Source organism: Eublepharis macularius, chromosome 12 (genome assembly GCF_028583425.1).
Source record: "Eublepharis macularius isolate TG4126 chromosome 12, MPM_Emac_v1.0, whole genome shotgun sequence".
In the NCBI taxonomy this organism is placed as follows: Eukaryota; Metazoa; Chordata; class Lepidosauria; order Squamata; family Eublepharidae; genus Eublepharis; species Eublepharis macularius.
In genome coordinates this window covers 9,216,731-9,235,992 of record NC_072801.1, presented here as the reverse complement: position 1 = coordinate 9,235,992, position 19,262 = coordinate 9,216,731, and the positions used below count along the sequence as shown (strand labels likewise).

Below are 19,262 nucleotides of genomic sequence, written 5' to 3'. Positions count from 1 at the left end.
GATTGCTTTAGCAGGCAGACTAACAAAAGAGAACAAAGGAACTGGCTGAGTCGCCCCACAGCCCCTCAGAGGCTCCAGCATGCAGAGAAGCCTCTTTCTACAAGCTGATTGCCAGAGGATTAATGACTGCACGTTGGGGAAAATGCTTCTAAGTAACTCTGCTACCAAATGAAATATAACTATTTCTAATAATCACATCCCGCTAAACTCCATTCCCTTTCCAGATTCCACCCCCAAATGTCCTGGAATTTCCTATGCCGGAATGGCCATCCTACATGGTTCCCATGTTTTATGGCCCGAGTATATCTGTGCAGCTGCTGCCTCTCGGTCCCGTTTCGTTTCAGAACATGGCCTGCTTTCTACACAGCAGTTTCCTGAGGGCTCCCTTCACTTCCTGGTTCCGCAGGCTGTATATGATGGGGTTCAACGTGGGGGTTACAATGCAATACAGAGTCGAGACCAGGATGTCTATATCCAGGGAATAGCCTGCATTGGATCGATTGTAATTAAAGAGAGCTGTTCCAAAGAACGTGATGACCACAGTCAGGTGGGAAGTGCAAGTGGAGAAGGCTTTGTGTCTGCCCTCAGAGGAGCGGATCCGAAGGATGGCTAAAACAATGAAGATGTATGAAATCACAATGAACAAGCAGGGGCTGATGCCGATGAACACGCTGGCTGTATGGAGTACAGTATTATTAAGGGCTGTGTCTGTGCAGGACAACTCCAAGAGTGGAGGAACGTCACACATAAAATGGCGGATCTCCTTGGGACCACAGAAGGTCAAGGCAGATGTCAGAAGGGTGTGCACAAAAGAATTCAGAAAACCTCCCATCCAAGATGCAGCCACCATCTGGAGGCACACTTTCCTGTTCATAATGACCATGTACAGAAGTGGGTGACATATAGCTACATATCTGTCATAAGCCATAGCTGCTAGGAGGATGCACTCTGAGCCCACACAAGAAATAAGAGCAAAGAGCTGAGCCATGCATGCACTGTAAGAAATGGTCTTTGACTCTCGAAGGAAGTTGGCCAACATTTGAGGGATGGTACCAGACATATAGCACATGTCTATGAAGGACAGGTTGCCTAGAAGGAAGTACATGGGTGTGTGAAGATGGCTGTCAGCAATAATGACCAGAAGGATGAGAAGATTCCCCATGAAAGCCACTGTGTAAATGATGGAGAAGACCAAGAAGAAAAGCATTTGTAATTCAGGATGGTTGGTGAATCCCAGGAGTATGAATTCTTGGACAGAAGTTTGGTTTGCAGTCTTTCCTAGATTTGGGGGTGGGGGGTGGGATGAGAAACAACAATAAAAAAGATAATTAATAATTGAAAATCATCAGTATGTTAAGTCCTAATGGCTAGAGACCAGACATTTTGTGCGTGTATATGGGGATAGATCAGGGCCGGCGCCAGAGGTTTTGGCGCCTGCGGCAGCGTGCCTTGCGCCTCTGCGCGGCGTGATGACGTCATCGCAGACGTCATCACGCGCCGCAGGGGGGCTGGGCGGCACGCCGACCGCCGAAGCTGCGGGCTGCTGCTGGAGCGGCGCGTGGAGGCTGCTCCGCGCGCCGCCCCAGCAGCAGCTCATGGCTTCTGCGCTCGGCCGGGACGGAGGAGTGTGCAGCGGAGCTGAGGTGGCTGGCTGCAGCAGTAGCTGCAGCCAGCCAGGCAGCCCCGTGCCGCCGCCGCTACATGCCCCAGCCGAGCGCAGAAGCTGCGAGCCGGGGCTGGGGAGGCGCGGGGAGGCTGCTCCGTGCGCCGCCCCAGCAGCAGCTCATGGCTTCTGCGCTCGGCCGGGGCGGAGGAGTATGCAGCGGAGCTGAGGTGGCTGGCTGCAGCAGTAGCTGCAGCCAGCCAGTCAGCCCCGTGCCACCGCCGCCACATGCCCCAGCCGAGCGCAGAAGCTGCGAGCCGGGGCTGGGGAGGCGCGTGGAGGCTGCTCCGTGCGTCACCCCAGCCGCAGCTCACGGTTTCTGCGCCCAGCTGGGGTGGAGGAGCGCGCAGCGGAGCTGGTGTGGGCTGGCTACAGCTGCTGCTGCAGCCATCCAGCCAGCTCCGTGCCGCCGCCGCACGCCCCAGCTGGGCGCAGAAGCCGCGAGCCGCTGCTTGAGCGGCGCACAGAGGCTGTGCCCGGCTGGCGTGTGTGGAGGCGGTGGCAGCAAGGGGCTGGCTGGCTGGCTGCAGCAGTAGCTGAAGGCAGCCCAGTCACTCCAGCTTCGCTGCGCGCGCCTCCACCCCCAACACCCCCTCCAGCGCCTCTCCCGTGCACACGCGCCCGAGGCCACCGCCTACCTGGCCTCCATGGGCGCGCCGGCCCTGGGATAGATCAATATATGGACTAGATTATGGTGGTTGAAGTGGGCGAATCATCTAACCAACCTCCTGCCGGGGGAGGGGAGGAGCACATGCCCCCCCTGACTCTGTTGTCCATCCAGCAGTTGGTCACCTTGCCCCTTGGGCCCACTGACTGAAAACTAGGTTGTGCAATATTTATGCTCTATTCAAGCTGTTTTAATGTACTGGAATCTATTCCTATGCTACCAATGTTTTATCTTTTTGTGTGTTTTATCTGATGTTATCTGCTCTGAACCTGCTTGTGGAGAGAGTGAACTATAAATGAGAGAGAGAGAGAGAGAGAGAGAGAGAGAACTGCTCTGTGACAAAGATTCTGCCAGTCCCTGGACATTTTTGTTGGTCTTTAAGATGACAAAAGCCAGGAGTTGATCAGACCCCTCCACAGCACTAACTGTCTTACCAGGATCAATCCTGTATGCCAGAGAACTGAAGAAGAAAAAGCAGCAAGTCCTTCAATTAATAAAGCTGGCAATTACTTAATGCCAATTGGTGTTCTATTAGGACAAGTAACATTCTCATAAATAAAGTTCCATTTGAAGACCATCTTCTTCCATTTGAGGAACCCCAAAGAGACAAAAACAGTAGGTAGCCTTGTTGGTACATAGAAAAATTCCCAAAACAGCATAATATCTTTTTTTCTTTTAGGAGCAACCAAAATATTACAAATTAGTGACAAAGCTTTCCAGTTCCTCGGGATTCTTAATCAGGCTTCTCCATCCCCGTAACCTTTGATGACTTTTCAAGCCTGTTTTGCAGGCAACATCATCTAATCCAAGAAAGTCTTCAATGCACCTTATCCATTTTAAGACCTAACAAACCGTGGGCTTCACCATTATGCCCTAAAATGTTTTTCTTTCTATCCTCTTTTTTCAAATACTAAATGCTCAGGCTGATGAAGAGTTCGAGGGAGAGATGCTAAAAAGCTTGCTCCCTGCTTTGTGACAACTCAATCTTAACCAAAAAAAAAAAAAAAAAGCATTGCATTAGGAGTTGCTGGTTAATTTCTAATAAGCGGTATGTTTTTAAAGTGAGACCACGACAAAATAAGACATAATGTGGATAATACCAGAGTCCAGTAGCACCTTTAAGACTTACCAACTTTATTGTAGCATAAGCTTTCGAGAACCACACCTCTCTTCGTCAGATGCATCATCAGCTTTCGAGAACCACAGCACTTTTTGTCAGATGCATCATCAGCTTTCAAGAACCACAGCTCTCTTCGTCAGATGCATTGTCGGCTTTCGAGAACCACAGCTCTCCTCATCAGAGAGCTGTGGTTCTCAAAAGCTGATGATGCATCTAACAAAGAGAGCTGTGGTTCTCGAAAGCTGATAAAGTTGGTTAGTCTTAAAGATGCTACTGGACTCTACTATTTTGTGACTACAGACTAACACGGCTAACTCCTCTGGATCTATAATATGGACAGTTCTCCTTGGGACCCTTCATGAGTGATGTTATGACCCTTGTGTGGAGCAGCCATGACATGGAAGCCTTGGTACAAGGTGTGATGGATCTGAACAAATCCCTACCAGCATACTTTGCAATATTTTAACTTGCACACCCTACTTGTAACTTTGTCTGGCTCATTGGCTACCGTTCACTGTACAGCTGCACCGGAGTGCTGGCGCTTTGGTTCCAAAGATTTTCAAATGACTTCTATTATACCAGCCAACAACTGCTCTTATCTATCTACCCAGGGCTTTTTTTCTGGGAAAAGAGGTGGTGGAACTCAGTGGTGGAACTCAGAACCACACAATGACATCACTTTGGGTCAGCTGGAACAAGGGGGGAGTTTTTTAAAGTTTAAATCACGCTCAGTGAAAATGGTCACATGGCCGGTGGCCCCGCCCCCTGATCTCCAGGCAGAGGGGAGTTTAGATTGTCCTCCATGCCAGTGGTGCGGAGGGCAATCAAAACTCCCCTCTGTCTGGAGATCAGGGGGCGGGGCCACCGGCCATGTGACCATTTTCTAGAGGTGCCAGAACTCCGTTCCACCAAGTTCCAGCTGAAAAAAAGCCCTGTTATCTACCACATTTTTACCCAAGGAGCTCAGAATGGCATACATGTTCTCACTCATTCTGGGGTAGGTAAGGCTGAGAGAAAAAGATGCACACAGAACTTCATTGGCCAAGTCGGAATTCAGACTCTAGTCTCCCAGTTTCCGGTCCAGCTCGTGAACTGCTGCACCACACAAATCCATAGCAAACAAGCCAACTAGAAGTGCTGATAGGAAACCCTAAATGGACTCACGGGTATGAAGCTGCTCTGTACTGAATTAGATCATGTTGGTGATCCATGTTGTCGTGTGATGTCTCCACTGGTTGGCGCGGCTCTCCGGAGTCTCCAGCACAAAATCTTTCCCATCACATGATCTCTGAGATCCTTGAATGATCCTCTGGGATCATTGGTTAAATGTGCACTTCAGTTAAGCTGCATTAATTTATACTGTATGCTTTTTTCATGAAACTGACATTCTTGTAGTATCTTGGGAACCACAGCCTTCAAAACTGAAAATCGGTACGCTTTCCTCTTAAATCCAATGGATACTTACCTCTGAAGCTGACAGCCATGATGGATGCTGCAGAAATCCAGCTCAGTGCAAGTCAGGCAAAGGGATTTTTCTTTGGCTACCTGTAGGCATGCAAGAGGAAAAATAAGTGCAGAATCTGCCTAGTGAATCTTGGAAGCCTGTGACCAGAAATGGAAATAAGGAGACACGGCAGTCTCTTGTGTTGGATAGCTTATAGACTAGGTTGGTTTTCTGGCAAGCACTGCAGGGAACTCACAAGTCCTGGCTCTGTACTATATGTGAGCGTTTGTTCTCATGGAGTTTCTCCAGTCGGGATGGTTAGCATCAGCTGGGACGAGCAGGTTTCCCCCTTTCCACTGTGGTTCCACAAATTGATTTAACCCAGATTCTGTTCCACCTGCCTTAAATTTTAAATTGGAGAACTTCAAAAATAATTTTAGAATCAGCCCATGATCCATCCTTCCATAGTTGGTCTTTTTTTCCTCATTGATTACACTGCACATCACATGGCAAGAAAGGGCTGTTGAGCTCACAGTTGTATCTGGAATACTTTCTGCATTATGATTTAGACTATGTGCAACCTTAACCAGGTCTACCCAGGGTCCTACTCAAGTCTATTCAATCAGGCTTCCTTCAACCTGAGACAGAGTTATGTCCTTCTGTTGACTTCAGTAGACTCAGAAGGGTGAACGCCACGTAGTATGTGCATTGTAAGATGATCAGTTGATGTTTCTTCAGTGGAAGCTACAAATAGAACAGTCTCTCTTGATATCTGGGGAAGCACTCTCCAGATTTTGGAATGTGCTTGGAGGCAGTGAAGATCTTCCAGCTGAAGGGAGATGGCAGAAGAACAGTAAAGGGCAGAGTTGCACATTTTTTGTTGGGGAGGGGGGAAACCTGTTCTTAGCTGCTATGCATGCAGGTGCACTCTTAGGGAGAGTTGGCCTTTGGAAATCCCGTGCAGACTGTGCTGCCTGTTTGTACATTAATAAATAAAAGCAAACATTACAAAGGCAGCAGTCTCCTGTGCCTTTCCCTCTGAAGGGAACTCTACCTGGAATTTCTCATTGCTCAAAAATGGGTAGAATGTAACACTATCCCGACTGGTATCTATAAGGTATGCAGGCAATACCTTTCAAGAGAGTTGAAAGGGTTATCAAAGAAAGCCGTCATTTGCAGTGACGCAGGAACCCCCTGCACCTTTTCTCCTGTGCTTGTCACTGCTCAAAGAGGTGGCGCTGATTTTTGAAGCACCATAAAACACTGCAAATTCCACTGGATCAGAGACTCTGGCAGGGCAAATAGGAACACCGTGGACTTCTGTGGCCAGAACTGGATGTTAGAGATGTGAGCAGTGTGGCCAGTTCTGTTCTTCAAAACATCTAATGAACGTCTCCTGTTTGGACATGGTGCTTGCTATCCTCCCCAGGCCACTGGCTGCCCACTGTGACATCAAGAGATGAGGAAGTGGCACAACATACAGAGAAGTTGCAACAGCAGCTCATAACGCTGCCATTTTTGCCACCAGTGAGGTATATGGCTCAGAAATCTGCGTGAAATGGCTTATAAAATAAAATATAAGAATAAAAAGTCATTAAAAGGTAGGAAAACTATTAAAAACTCGACATGAATAAAAGCCCCAGCCTTTCAGACAGCATCCAGCTCTCTCTCTCCTTCCCTGACTCCCGTCTACAAACTCTTCCATAGTAGAACATTGCTGGTTTTATATTAATACTGAACTTCTGCTTTTTGGTCTACCAAAAGTGTATTAGCTAAGATAATCTAATCTTTTTTAGCAAGAGAGAAAGATGCTTTTACCTTCTTCATGGTCCAGCTTGTATGCACATCTGTCTGCCAGAAGCCATATTTAAAAGTGCTTCCGGGTCCCTCAGGACCTAATTCAAAGAAGCATCTTTGACTCAGCAGTTGATGCTCTGTGGTTCTGCAACCGTAGGATGTTGAGAAGATAATTAACCTCATCCATAACAGTAAGCAATGTTGGTGCAATGGATAAAGAGGAAGCATCATTGCCATGTCTCAGTCCTTATGATTCTTGAGGATGTTTTTCTCTTCACCTCTGGTATCAAATTGACAGGAAGTTATTAGAGTCTGCGTTGTTGCTTTTCTGTCATCTCTTCCGGTCAAAACAGAGACCCCCCCCCTCCCCTCTCCTGCACTTGATATTTTGGAAAACAGTTTGGAAAACATAAGCATTCTGAGGCTTTCCTTTATTTTTTAACAGCCATTCCCAACAGCTGCTGTGTGGTTGCCAGAACACAAGCTGGGGCTGGGGAATCAGGAGCCAGCTCTTTTAAAAATCTGTACATCTAGTTTGACCCTATTTTTGCCAAAGAACAAGATCCAGGTCCAATAGAACCTAAAAGATCAACTAGATTTCCCTCTAATGAACACTTTAATTGCTAGGCAGGCTGAGATGGAAGCAACTGGCCCTTTAAACACCTCAGTCCCGGACCATCTTAATGTTGGTACACTTCTTGGTTAAGATGCCCTTGGAGAAAGGTTGGCCAGCACCGAAGGAAAAGCTTTCTGCCTATCACGCTTCACACAGGTTTACTCTTGCCTATGGAGAAAGAACCTAAAATCCTGGGGAGATGTACTGTAACCACAGCTTAGAAAGCCTCAGTATCTGTGTAGTCAGAACTATGTACTGTCCCTTTAACAATTGGTACTCATGAGAATTGTAGTCCCCCTCCAATATAGAAGTTTTATTGTAGGCTTCCTGTGAAGGTGTTAAAAAGTTTTATGGTCCTCTTCCCTCCTTTGTTCGGACCCTTTCCCTCAAGGATGCAACAGTCATAATGAATTTACCGCTTGTCTACAACAAATCTGGACCAATAAAGATGTATCTTGCTTATGTTTGAACCATGCCGCGTTCACTGGCTAAAACTGTGAGTAAGGATCCCTTTTACGATCTGGGTTGAGAAAGGCAGCGTGTTAGAGCTAATCTGGAAGCTAGCATCTTTCCCAGCTGCTTCCAGAATAGGAGACTTTAACTGAATGTGTATAAAATATAAACATGATGGTTCTGTGTGGGAAAGATATTTGTGAAATAAGAGTAGGTAAAATGGGTGAGTTTACATCCAGGCTATGAAGTATGTTGGCTTTGGTGACACATGGGAAGCCTTTCGAGTGGACCTTCTTTATCTGCATCTCCTGCTGCTGGGGCTGAGCTGCCTCCTGCGGTTGCAGCCCTGGTGAGTTGGGGTGGGGGGGTGGGGGAGACTAGGTTGGTGGACTGGAGCGTAAAAGTTTTCTCTCTGCTTCTTCATAACCCAGTCCACTGTTCTGGCAGGAGTCAGTTGATCCTGTTTATTTCCATTACTTATTTACTTGCTTATCTTTCTAATATATCTATCCACGCATTCCTCCATCCACCCAGGTTTCCCCTTATGTCTCTTTCCATAATGTAAGTTAGGTGGATTTCTTTAAATCCCCCAGAGAACCTATTGGAAGAGGAGGATTCTCAGTACTTCCTCTTTCTCTCTCTTCTTTTCCTGGCTTTGTTCCAGACACCATCTCTCTCCTTCTCCTCCCTCCTGTGAGTCTCTCTATAGAATATTTCTTTCATGAGGATGCTCAAGTGAAAGAAGACGCAATGTTTGCAGGGACTTGTAGTTTAAAAAGGCAGAACGGAAGGCTCTGTCAATTCCCCCTCTCCTCAGGAGGACAGTTTAAAAACACAGCAATTAACAAACCCTTTGAGGAGTGATGAGGCTCTGTCTTTTTAAATTGCCCTCCTGTGGAGAGGGGAAATGGACAGAGCCTTCGGCTTTTAAACTATGACTCCCAGCTATCATTGTGTCTCCCTTCACTTGAGCTTCCTTGTGAAAGAAGTATCGTATAGAGAGACTCTCCATCTTGCAATCATGGGTGCAGGACTTGTCCTAGCATCCATGCCCATCCTTAGACTAGATAAGAAGAAAGGATCCATCTCTTCTCCTTTCCTATCAGAGTATGGAGTTCCTAGAATAACTAACTCTTCTTTCCTTTCTAAATATAAACAAGTATATGATTTGTTATTTTCTCTCCTGCACACACACCAGCCAGCAGAACCAGCTCACAACCACCTATAATCACGCTTCCACCGCTGAACGATAAAGTCTGCTAATGGCCCAAACATGGAATCCTTTAATTAGGTTTCTGGGGCCAACATACAATTTATTTATCAGGTTATTTAAACCCCACAAAGAAGCCTTCCCCTTGGATTCAGTAACCAGAGCAGCTCTACTGCTTGGAGTCTATTTTCTTCCTAGTCTTGAAAAGGAATTACATCTGGATGTAAAATCACTCCATTTTTACCTGGGCACTTTATTAAATCTTACTCCTAAACACACCCCTTTCTATATAGAGCCATCATTTTATTTGTATTTTGCAATAGTTTACGTAGAGTTTTAGAGCACGAAAGACAGAAAGCTTCCACTTGGACACAAGTCAGACTTTATCAAAATGGTTGTGTCTTTGCCAAGAACCAAGAGTAACAAGCAATGGGCAGCAAGGTATTCAAATGGCAACTTGCTCCTATAGGACCCTGCTCAGCAATATCCCCACCCACTGGCTCACCAGGACTGCCCTTGATTGGGTGGATGAACTGACCCCTGCCCTCGCAGTGGCTCTGGATAGGAAGAAGTTGTTTGGACCAGAGGGAAGGGAAAACTTTTACACTCTGGTCCACAGTGTAGCTCCACCCCCTGCTCGCCAGGGCTGTCTGTGATTGGGTGCCCTGTCACAGCAGCAAGAGATGCTGGCAAAGAAGTCCACTTGTTACCAGAACTGCTATTTTATGGGGAAATTAGCAAGCAGTTTGGCTTAAGTTAGTGCGGATCTTTACCAATGTATACCAGAGTCCGTACTTCCAGATTGCTCACGCAACGAAGAGGCGGCAACTAATCAATATAAAATGTGTTTACTAGGATGTTGCATAAGCCCACAATAGCACATACAAGCAAGAAACATAAAAGAGGTTGGAAAAATAGAGCCGTTTGCATTAGCAGGGAACCCACTTGAGATCAAAGGAATGGGGTGATACTTCACCTGATCACGGCAAGAAGCAGAGACAGCAGCGAAGCGGGGCAATATCCATTGCCTGCACTAGATACGCAGAGTGATGATTGGGGGTCAGGAGAGGAATGGTGCGTACCTCGTGGCAGGCAGAGCCTGCTTAAGTACCAAAAAATGTACCCTGAGGCAGGGGCCTTCCCAGTGGTTCTCAGGGGGTGAAACAAAAGCTTAATGGTTCTATAACTACAGCTAATGGGCCACTTTAGGGTCTGAATGTATGATTGTGACACCTTAGGAAGAGGGAACAAAGGAGGAGAGGGAGTGCTGGGCAGGTTGATCGAATCTGTCCAGAAGCTGGAGTTGTCTTGATGGCATCTGCCCTGGAATGCAGTGGTTGTATTGATATGCGTCCATTAGGGGTTCTGGACAGTTGGCACGTAGCCTCCATCTCAGGGCGGCTTCCAGCGATACGTATATCAGGGCGAGGCTGGACTCTGTGAACATGACAGGAGCCTGGTCTTGGAATGGCAGCCTCAGAGCAAACTGTCCATGGTGATTCCCTGCTGCCTGAGAACATGGCTTCTCTCCCGGCACTCTTCGTGGGCTGGCTAGCAGGCTGCCCAGTGGCGGGGGCAGGCCCAGTGACCGTCCTGCAAGGAACTCCCTGCAGGAACTGACCGGGGGTGCCTGGCCAGGCTCGCGGAGGGTCCTCCCAGATGGCACTGTGCTGCTGGCGGCATGGCTCTGGGCCCAGGTGGGGTTTGTGCCCAAGGAGGCAGGAAGCAGACATAGGTAACACAGTCCTTAACTGGGGAAAGGCAGGAGGGCAAGCATACACAGAGAGGCAGGAGGGCAAGCATACACACCACTGCCCCTAACAGAGTTCTTGGCAGAGTCTTAAAACAGCAAGGCAGGAAACTGGCGTAGTCCATAGCAGACTCCATAACAGGAGGGGTGGGGGGTCACTGGCAACAACTTAAGAGGCTCCCTTCATAGTCTGGAAAACCACACCTGGATGTAAAATCACCCGTTTTACCTAATCTTATTTCAATCTCAAACGTCCTTTCCCATATGCATTCAGTCAAAGTCTCTCCAGATTTTAGGTTCTTTCCCCATAGGGGGAGTAAGCCAGTGTGAAGTGTGATAGGCAGAAAGCTTCCTCTTTGATGCTACGCAGGGCTTTTTCTCAGCGGGAACGCGGTGGAATGGAGTTCCGGTACCTCTTGAAAACGGTCACATGGCCGGTGGCCCCGCCCCCTGATCTCCAGACAGAGCGGAGTTTAGATTGCCTAGCGGTATGGAGGGCAATCTAAACTCCCCTCTGTTTGGAGATCAGGGGGCAGGGCCACCGGCCATGTGACCATTTTTGCCAAGGGCAATTTAAACTTTAAAAAACTCCCTCCTTGTTCCAGCTGACCCAAAGTGACGTCATTGTGCGGTCTTGAGTTCCACTACTGAGTTCCACCACCTCTTTTCCCAGAAAAAAAGCCCTGATGCTAAGACCACCTTTTTCCAAATGCATCTTAGCCAAAAAGTGTGCCAACATCAATATGTCCCAGGAAGTGAGGGCGATGGTCTTTAAAATCATGGAACTCACATGACACAATCTTCAAGGAATTTTGCCTCCTCTAACATCCTTTATTTCCAATAGTTTCAGAAGAAGGTCTCTAAAGTTGGATTGAACTGGGGCTGAGAATCCTGGTTTGCGGGAAGTAAACAATTTGACCATATCAAGCTGTTATGGACTGAGAGGGGCCAAATTAGTACAGGTATATATTGCATACATGTTGCGAGCAAAATCAGTAGAAAAGTATAGTTTAAGAGTGTACAATCTCGTTATTTCTTACAATTAGAAACTGTTTGGGAGCAAAGTTATAGCAGGCAAACTTTTAGTCATCCCTTGACTGAAATTTGACAAAGCCACCAGGGCCCAGATATAATTGCATCAGGGATGTATTGAGCCCCAAGGCTGCCAGCTGCTTACCCTGGGGCCTCTGTAATGCAAACAGAAACACATTTGTTAGTAATAGATCTAAGGAGCTCCAGTGGGTTTATTTTTTGCACATTTTTGTGGTCTCCCAGAGCAACTAGGTCTCCTTGGTTGCGACTAGAAGAAGTATTCCACATCATTAAAAGTTTGCTGTGGATAGAAAGAACTGCAGAACTTTGAAACAGAGTACCTGGGGGCTTTATTATTTGTTTGGTTCACAACAAACAGTAGACAGATGCCTGTTAAGATACATTTGTGACCGATTTGCTTGCCTCTAGCTCATGCTGAATTCAAAAACAGCCCTCTGGGTTATGGTTATCAAGGTCAGGAATATTCACACAAAGGAGAATTTAATTTTTTTTACTTGCAAGATGCGTTCTAACTTATATCTCAGTTGCTTTCTAGCTTCTAAGCATTTAGGAGGTATAGTCATGCTCATATGTTTATAACTTGGCTTCACAATAAGGGCCAGAAACTTCCATGATAAATGTCGACGGAAACCAAGATTTCTACAGAAATTATATGCCAACATCTTCACTCTACGGTATAGTGATAGCTTTATCAGAGCCCTGGCAGACAGGGGAATGAAGAATCAACTGATGACTTCTCAGCTATTAAGATTTCCAAAATGTATTCGGAAAGAAGGCTCAGCACTCCATTGCAGAAGATCTTGAAAGCTAAGGTCGAAGGGACAAAGAACAAATAAGCAAGCCTTTTTTTCTGCCGGAATGCTCTGGAATGGCATTCCGGCAGCTCTGCAAAGTCACATGTTCAGATGGCCCTGACCAGCTTGCCATTTGCGGGAAAGGAGCTCTTAAACCCCCACTCTTCACCTGGTTGGGGAAATTCCCACCCACCAGCTGAAGAGCAGGAGTTAAAAGAGCTCCTTTTTGCATGCTGGAAAGGAGCTCTTTAACCCCCACTCTTCAGCTGGTCAGGGGAAGCCCCAAACGGGCTTTAAACTTCAGCAGAGAGGAGGAGGATTCCCCCGTCCCAGCTGAAGCCTTCCTTCCTTCCTTCCTTCCTTCCTTCCTTCCTTCCTTCCTTCCTTCCTTCCTCTCTTCCTCTTTCCTTCTTTCCATGTCTTTCCATGTCTTTCCTACCCTTCCTTTCTTTTTCTTTTTCTTTCTCTTTCCTTCTTTTCCTCCCTTCCTCCCTCCTTTCTCTGTCCTTCTTTCCATATCTTTCCTTCTTTCCCTTCTTCCCTCCCTCCCTCCCTCCCTTTCTCTTTCCTTCTTTCCATGTCTTTCTTTCATTCTTTCTTTCCCTTCCTTTCTCCCTCCCTTCCATTCTCTTTCCATGTCTTTCCATGCCTTTCCTTCCTTCTCTCTGTCTTTCCTTCTTTCCTTCTTTCCCTTCCTTCTGCCAAGAGTTGCCTTAGGTGAGAGTTCCCCCACCTCTTTCCCCAGGAAAAAAAGCCTTGCAAATAAGCATGAACTAAATGCAAGTCAATCAATGTTTATTACAGACTGCCTGACCAGGGAGAGGAAATGGATACTGCCCTCCTTAAACAGATTGGTAGAGTATCCAGACATCAGAATCTTATAATTATGGGTGACCTCAACTTCCCCAATGTGTGCTGGGAGACAAGCTCAGCAAAGCAACAAGTATCATGCAGCTTCCTGACCTGCCTGGCCAATAACTTCCTTTTTCAAATGGTGGAGGAAGCTATAAGGGGCTCAGCCATACTAGACTTAACCAACAGGGAAGAATTGGTAAATGGGGTGAAGGTGGTGGGGACCTTATGGGAAAGTGACCATGTCCTCCTTGAATTCCAGTTGCTGTGGGGGGCCAAGGAAGTTCGTAGCCAGACTTGTAGGTTAGATTGTCATAGGGCCAACTTCAATGAGCTCAGAGGCTTGATGAGAGTCATTCTGTGGGGGAGTGTGCTGGAAGGGAAAGGAGCGAGTGAAGGGTGGGCTCTTCTCAAACATGAGCTTTTGCAAGCTCAAGCCCTCACTATCCCAGCAAGACGGAAACATGGTAAGGGCTCCAAGAAACTGATGTGGATGTACAGAGAGCTCCAGAATAAGCTAAGGGAGAAAAAGGAAATGTTCAGGAAATGGAGAGAAGGACAGACCTCTAAAGAGGAGTATATGAGGGTTACTAGGTACTGCAGATCAGCCATCAGAGAGACCAAAGCTCAGTACGAGCTGGGCCTGGCCAGGGGGGCTTGCTACAATAAGAAAGGCTTCTACAGATATGTGAGAAGCAAATGCAAGATAAAAGAGGCAATTGGACTGCTGTTGGGAGTGGAAGGAGAAACTCTGATGCAGGACAGAGAAAAAGCAGACAGGCTTAATGACTCTTTTGCCTCTGTTTTCTCCCTGAAGAACTTGAGCAAATCTAGAGACGGTAGTAGACACGACAGGGCAGCTGGGGAGCTAGTTGACATTGACAGAGAGGTTGTGGAGAGGCACCTGGCTGCACTGGACGAATATAAATCCCCTGGGCCAGATGGTGTGTACCCAAGAGCCCCTTTAAACTATACTTCCCAGCTAACGTTGCATCTCTCTACACTTGAGCGTCCCTGTGTAAGATGTCTCGTGTAGAGAGATTCTCAGCCTCAGCCAGTCCACACTTCATCAGCGTATATTTTAAAACAGGATGTTTTGTTCCAGCGCACATCACCATTCCCTATGCACCTGTCTAATACTCCAATTAAATTGGCAACAAAGAAATATACCAAATATACAAATATACAAATATACAAAACGAACTTTCTAGAGAAGTTGCAGAGCCTCTGTCCATCATCTTCAAGGCCTCCTGGAGGACTGGGGATGTGCCACAAGATTGGAGAAGAGCGAATGTTATCCCAATCTTTAAGAAAGGGAAGAAGGATGACCCGGGAAACTACAGGCCGGTCAGTCTGACTTCTGTTGCTGGGAAGATATTAGAGCAGATTTTAAAGGGATCTATCTGTAAGCATCACTTAGTGATCACTTAGTGATCCGGGGAAGTCAACATGGTTTTGTCCCCAACAGATCTTGTCAGACCAACCTGGTTTCCTTCTTTAGGCATTCCGGTCAATGACCATGTTGCAGTATCTTGTAACTGATATCTTTCCTTAATAAAATCATCTTTAACTCATACACTGGAGTGATGCAGTGAAGTGACTGGAAAAGTACCTGGCAAGACCTGACACATAGTCCCTCTTCTATACTGCCTTGGTCAGGCCACACCTGGAGTATTGTGTGCAGTTCTGGAGGCCTCACTTCAAAAAGGATGTGGACAAAATCGAGAGGGTGCAGAGGAGAGAGACAAGAATGATCAGGGGTCTGGAGACTGAGCCCTATGAGGAAAGGCTGAGGGCCTTGGGAATGTTTAGTTTGGAGAAGAGGAGGTTGAGGGGGGACATGATAGCTCTCTTTAAATATTTGCAAGGCTGTCATTTGGAGGAGGGCAAGGAGCTGTTGCAGTTGGTAGCAGAGGATAGGACTCGAAGCAATGGGCTTAAATTACATGCAGAAAGGTACCGGCTGGCTATTAGGAAAAACTTTTTCATGGTCAGGGTAGTTTCAAAGGTGGAATCAGCTGCCTAGGGAGGTGGTGAGCTCCCCTTCACTGGCAGTTTTCAAGAAGAGGCTGGATGAATATTTGTCAGGGAGGCTTTAGGCTGATCCTGCATTGGGCAGGGGGTTGGACTAGAAGGTCTGCATGGCCCCTTCCAACTCTGTGATTCTGTGATCTTCATTTCAGAGTTCTCAGTGGCTCACTTCCAGAGGCATGGATTTGTTTGAAAATGATTAAAATAGTGCATTCATTTACATTTGTTGTTGAAATGAACCACACACAAAAATGTTAACAATTGTTGCTGGAGCCCAGATATTTGCTGCAATTGTGAACCTCAAAAGTCTGCGGAGAAGTGGAACCATAGTGGCCTTGGGACACAAGAACTCGGCACCAGAATAAATGAGACAAACGCTGGCGCAGTGCTAGTTAGGGTGATGATGTCACTTCTGCCTGGGACTGGCTGAGCTACCCTGATGTTAGAGAAAGGCAGGGCAGGCAGAAAGTCTTTGGCTTATAGTAAAAAAAAAAGTTTAGTCAATTGTCTAAGGCTGATCAGATTTTTAAAGCCTTAACTTTATCAGGGAAACTTCAGTCATCAATAGGTGTGATTACTCATTGTAAAACAATTCAGTTAATGCTGGTTTCTGAAGAAGGGGAGCTTTGACTCTGAAAATCTTGCTGGTTTCTAAGGTGCCACTGGACTCAGATCCTGCAGCTCAAAAAAGCGTTATTATTTGGTGTGGGCTGTTGTAAGCAGAGGCCTGTAGGTGGCTTTGCTGTACTAATGGGCATTTTTTTAAAGTTAAGTTGCTGCCTTTGCAGGTACTAGTTGAGCTTTTCACTTACCAAGAAATTTCCCAGCAGGCTGCTGTTCCGGAGGCAACAGTCTCCGTCACAAGTGGACAGGAGCAAGCATGGTAGTGCCACAGGCACTGCTCAACTTGGAACCAGCCAGCAACAGCATGGAAAGGAGGCAACTGGCAAGGCTATAGCTATCATCGTTGCCCCTAGTCAGGTCTGAGCCAAGAAGATTCTGCAGCAGTCAGCTTCCTTTTGACTTTGTTTAATGTCCCAGTTTGTCTGTACCTACTGAGTGGTCTTTTTGGCTTGATGGAACATCACCCAATATTTAATAATTGGGCAAAAATAGGCAATCAGTTATCTGCTGAAGTGTCAACTGACAATTGTTGTCTGGTGGTGCCAATATTGTTGATTGTTTGAGGAACAAAAGTCCTCAGGAGGCAACAGAAAGGAATGAGTGCACTGGTGGTACTCTCTTGGAGCCTACCGGTCAGAGGAAGTGGAATGCAACAGGAACAGAAGATTATGGAGGTGAACCAATAGCTGCGTCCATGATGCTGGCAGGAGCGATCTGGATTCTGGAATGCTGGACTACCTTTTCTTGAAGATGGCCTGCTTGTACACGGCGGACTCCTCTCTCTTTCTTCCCACCTCTCTCTGAACCCAGAGACTCTTGGCAGTAGAAAGAGGGCTTCTCTTACAGGGCCCGCTTGGAGGAGAGAGATGTTTGGAAGGGGGAGACTGAGCTGAAGCCTTCTCTTTCTCTCCGACCCTCTCCAGGCCTTAAAATATTGATCACCTTTGTCAGAGATCCCTTTCGGGAACTACCCTCCATGCTCATCCTTCTCCCCCCCCCTTGGGTTTGAAGTGAATGGTTTGAAGTGAATGGCTAAGCATGTGGTGTATAAATATTGAAATAAACTATTGGGGGAAAGCGGGAAGGTGGGGTGATATATGTAAACTGGGGAATGAGAGAAGGGAGGTGATGAAGAGGGGGGCGCAGTGCAGGGTGCTGCTCTGCTGGAGTGAAGGGGGAGCAGCATTGAGATCGGAGAATAGCAAGGGGGAGGGAGAACAAAAGGGAGATAGGGGGAGGAAAGTAATGGAATTTAAAACAGCAACTTTAAACCCAACAACAGTGACTTGCTCCTACCTGTCGCACTGGGACTGAAAGGGAATTGTGTGTGTCTCACCTCACTTCCTCCTTCCTCTTTGGCAGTGCACGCACAACCAGCCACTTTCCACCAAAAGCAGCCCCCCTCCCCCCCCAAAAAAGCCTGAGGAAAGGTAAGAAGTAGAACTGATGCCAGCCGGGGAGGGGGAAAGGGATGTACTAAAAGGAATGACGGGATTGCCCATTGGAAATAATGGGAGAGGCTCGAAGGCCCATTGGAGAAAATGGGAGCCAGGAATGCCAATTTACTTGCATGGGCTCCATTAAAATGCATTACAACACAAAAAAAGTCCAATAGTGAAGCTGTGGCTCATGAAAGGTCATACCCTACCACCAATTTTGTTAGTCTTATAGGTGCTACTGGACTCTTGCTTTTTTCTACTGCTACAGACAAACACGGCTGCCCATCTTGATCTATCAACACAGGTCCCAGAGTGGAATGACAGTCCCTGTGAGAAGAATCAGTGGACTGGGACTGGAATGGCAGTGGGTGTGGAATGACAGGGGGTGTCATTCCAGTCCCACAGCCCTGACCCTATTCCCAGGAGCTGTCGTTCCACTCTTTGACCTGTCATTCCAGTCCCTGAGCACAGCTTCTATTCCTAGGGGCTGTCATTCCAGTCCAAGAACACTTCTGCTACTCCCAGGGGCTGTCATTCCATTGTGGTGCCTGCAATTTCACTCCAAGAATGCTTCTCTACTACCAGGGGCTGTCATTCCACTGTGCAACCTGTCATTCCTTCCCAGAGCACAGATTCTGCTCTGAGGGGCTGTCATTGCACTCTGGGAGTTGCCTGTCTCTCCTTTGAGCAAACTGGGGGAGCAGCATCTTGTCACCCACCATGCCTTAAACACTATAAATAGAGAAGGTTGCCCAAACACAACATAGACGTGGAAACCCTGTATTAAACACACACACACCCTTCCAATTGTATGCCTTTTTTTTCCTGGCAGGATGAAAATGGGGATGTCAGGAGATTATGAGGAGGAGGATGTCAGCAACATGTGTGTGTTTTCATAAAACTATTATTGGGAATTTACTTTGCCTGGATTCTTCTTTTGCTGTGAATCACCAAGAGAGCTTCTATCCGGGTTGACATTAAGGTGGCATTCTACAGGGCTGAAATTTGTTTTTTAGCACATTCATCCTTTTGTACAGCGGGAATGCAAAGGAAAATATGAAGGAACGATGGAAATCCCATACATCTTGCATTGTTCCACCTGTACACTGAATGTGAATGGGAGTTTCCAGAAATGCTTTACAAGCTGTTTATTACATCAGGAGAAGAATCATTCTGTTAGTTCAACTCTGGGCTGCAAAACAGACAGATAATAAGCTTTACAAATACGCGGACACTGTGCTGTACCTGATCCCCATGCCAGGCCCCATGAGGGCAGGTCGCGTCTCTTGCAGAAATTCACCTGTAGCCTTTCCCTGCCCAACCTCGGTGCCTCGTGCAGCACAAGAGGCTAGCGCACGCTTCTGCTTGGAGTGGGGCTGTGGGCCTGCGGCTGCGCCCCAGAGCCTCTGCCAGCCCATGTGCGCGCACCAGGATGCACAGCCTCCCGTGTGCCAATGAGAGTGTGGCGGGAGTAGGGCTCCGGTGTGTACACAGACGCCACGTGGAGGACCAGGGAGGTGATTGACAGCCATGGTGCTGCCGCGGCGCTCACTGCTGCTCTGGTGCTAGGTCAGGCTGAGGTGTTGTTGTGGGCGGGAGTGAGGGTGGTGGTGGGGCCAGCACACGGCACCTCCTTCGGAAAGAAGCGCCTGCAGTGGTGGCCTACCTTGCCTCTATTGTAGCGCCGGCCGTGCTTGGTGGGATGATTCCCATGACTGGAATGCAGTAGTGGATGGGTCTGAGTTATTC

At 47.3% G+C, this 19,262-nt stretch overlaps 1 protein-coding gene across 1 annotated transcript; it reads right to left on the bottom strand.

Annotated features, from left to right (window-relative positions):
- Window positions 1-340: 340 nt before the first annotated feature.
- On the bottom strand, window positions 341-4,934 carry LOC129339047 (olfactory receptor 5V1-like). Its single transcript, XM_054993654.1, has 2 exons — window positions 4,916-4,934; window positions 341-1,278 (listed from the first exon to the last, which is right to left on the bottom strand). The coding sequence occupies exons 1-2, from the start codon at window positions 4,932-4,934 to the stop codon at window positions 341-343; spliced, it is 957 nt and encodes a 318-aa protein (XP_054849629.1).
- Window positions 4,935-19,262: the final 14,328 nt, after the last annotated feature.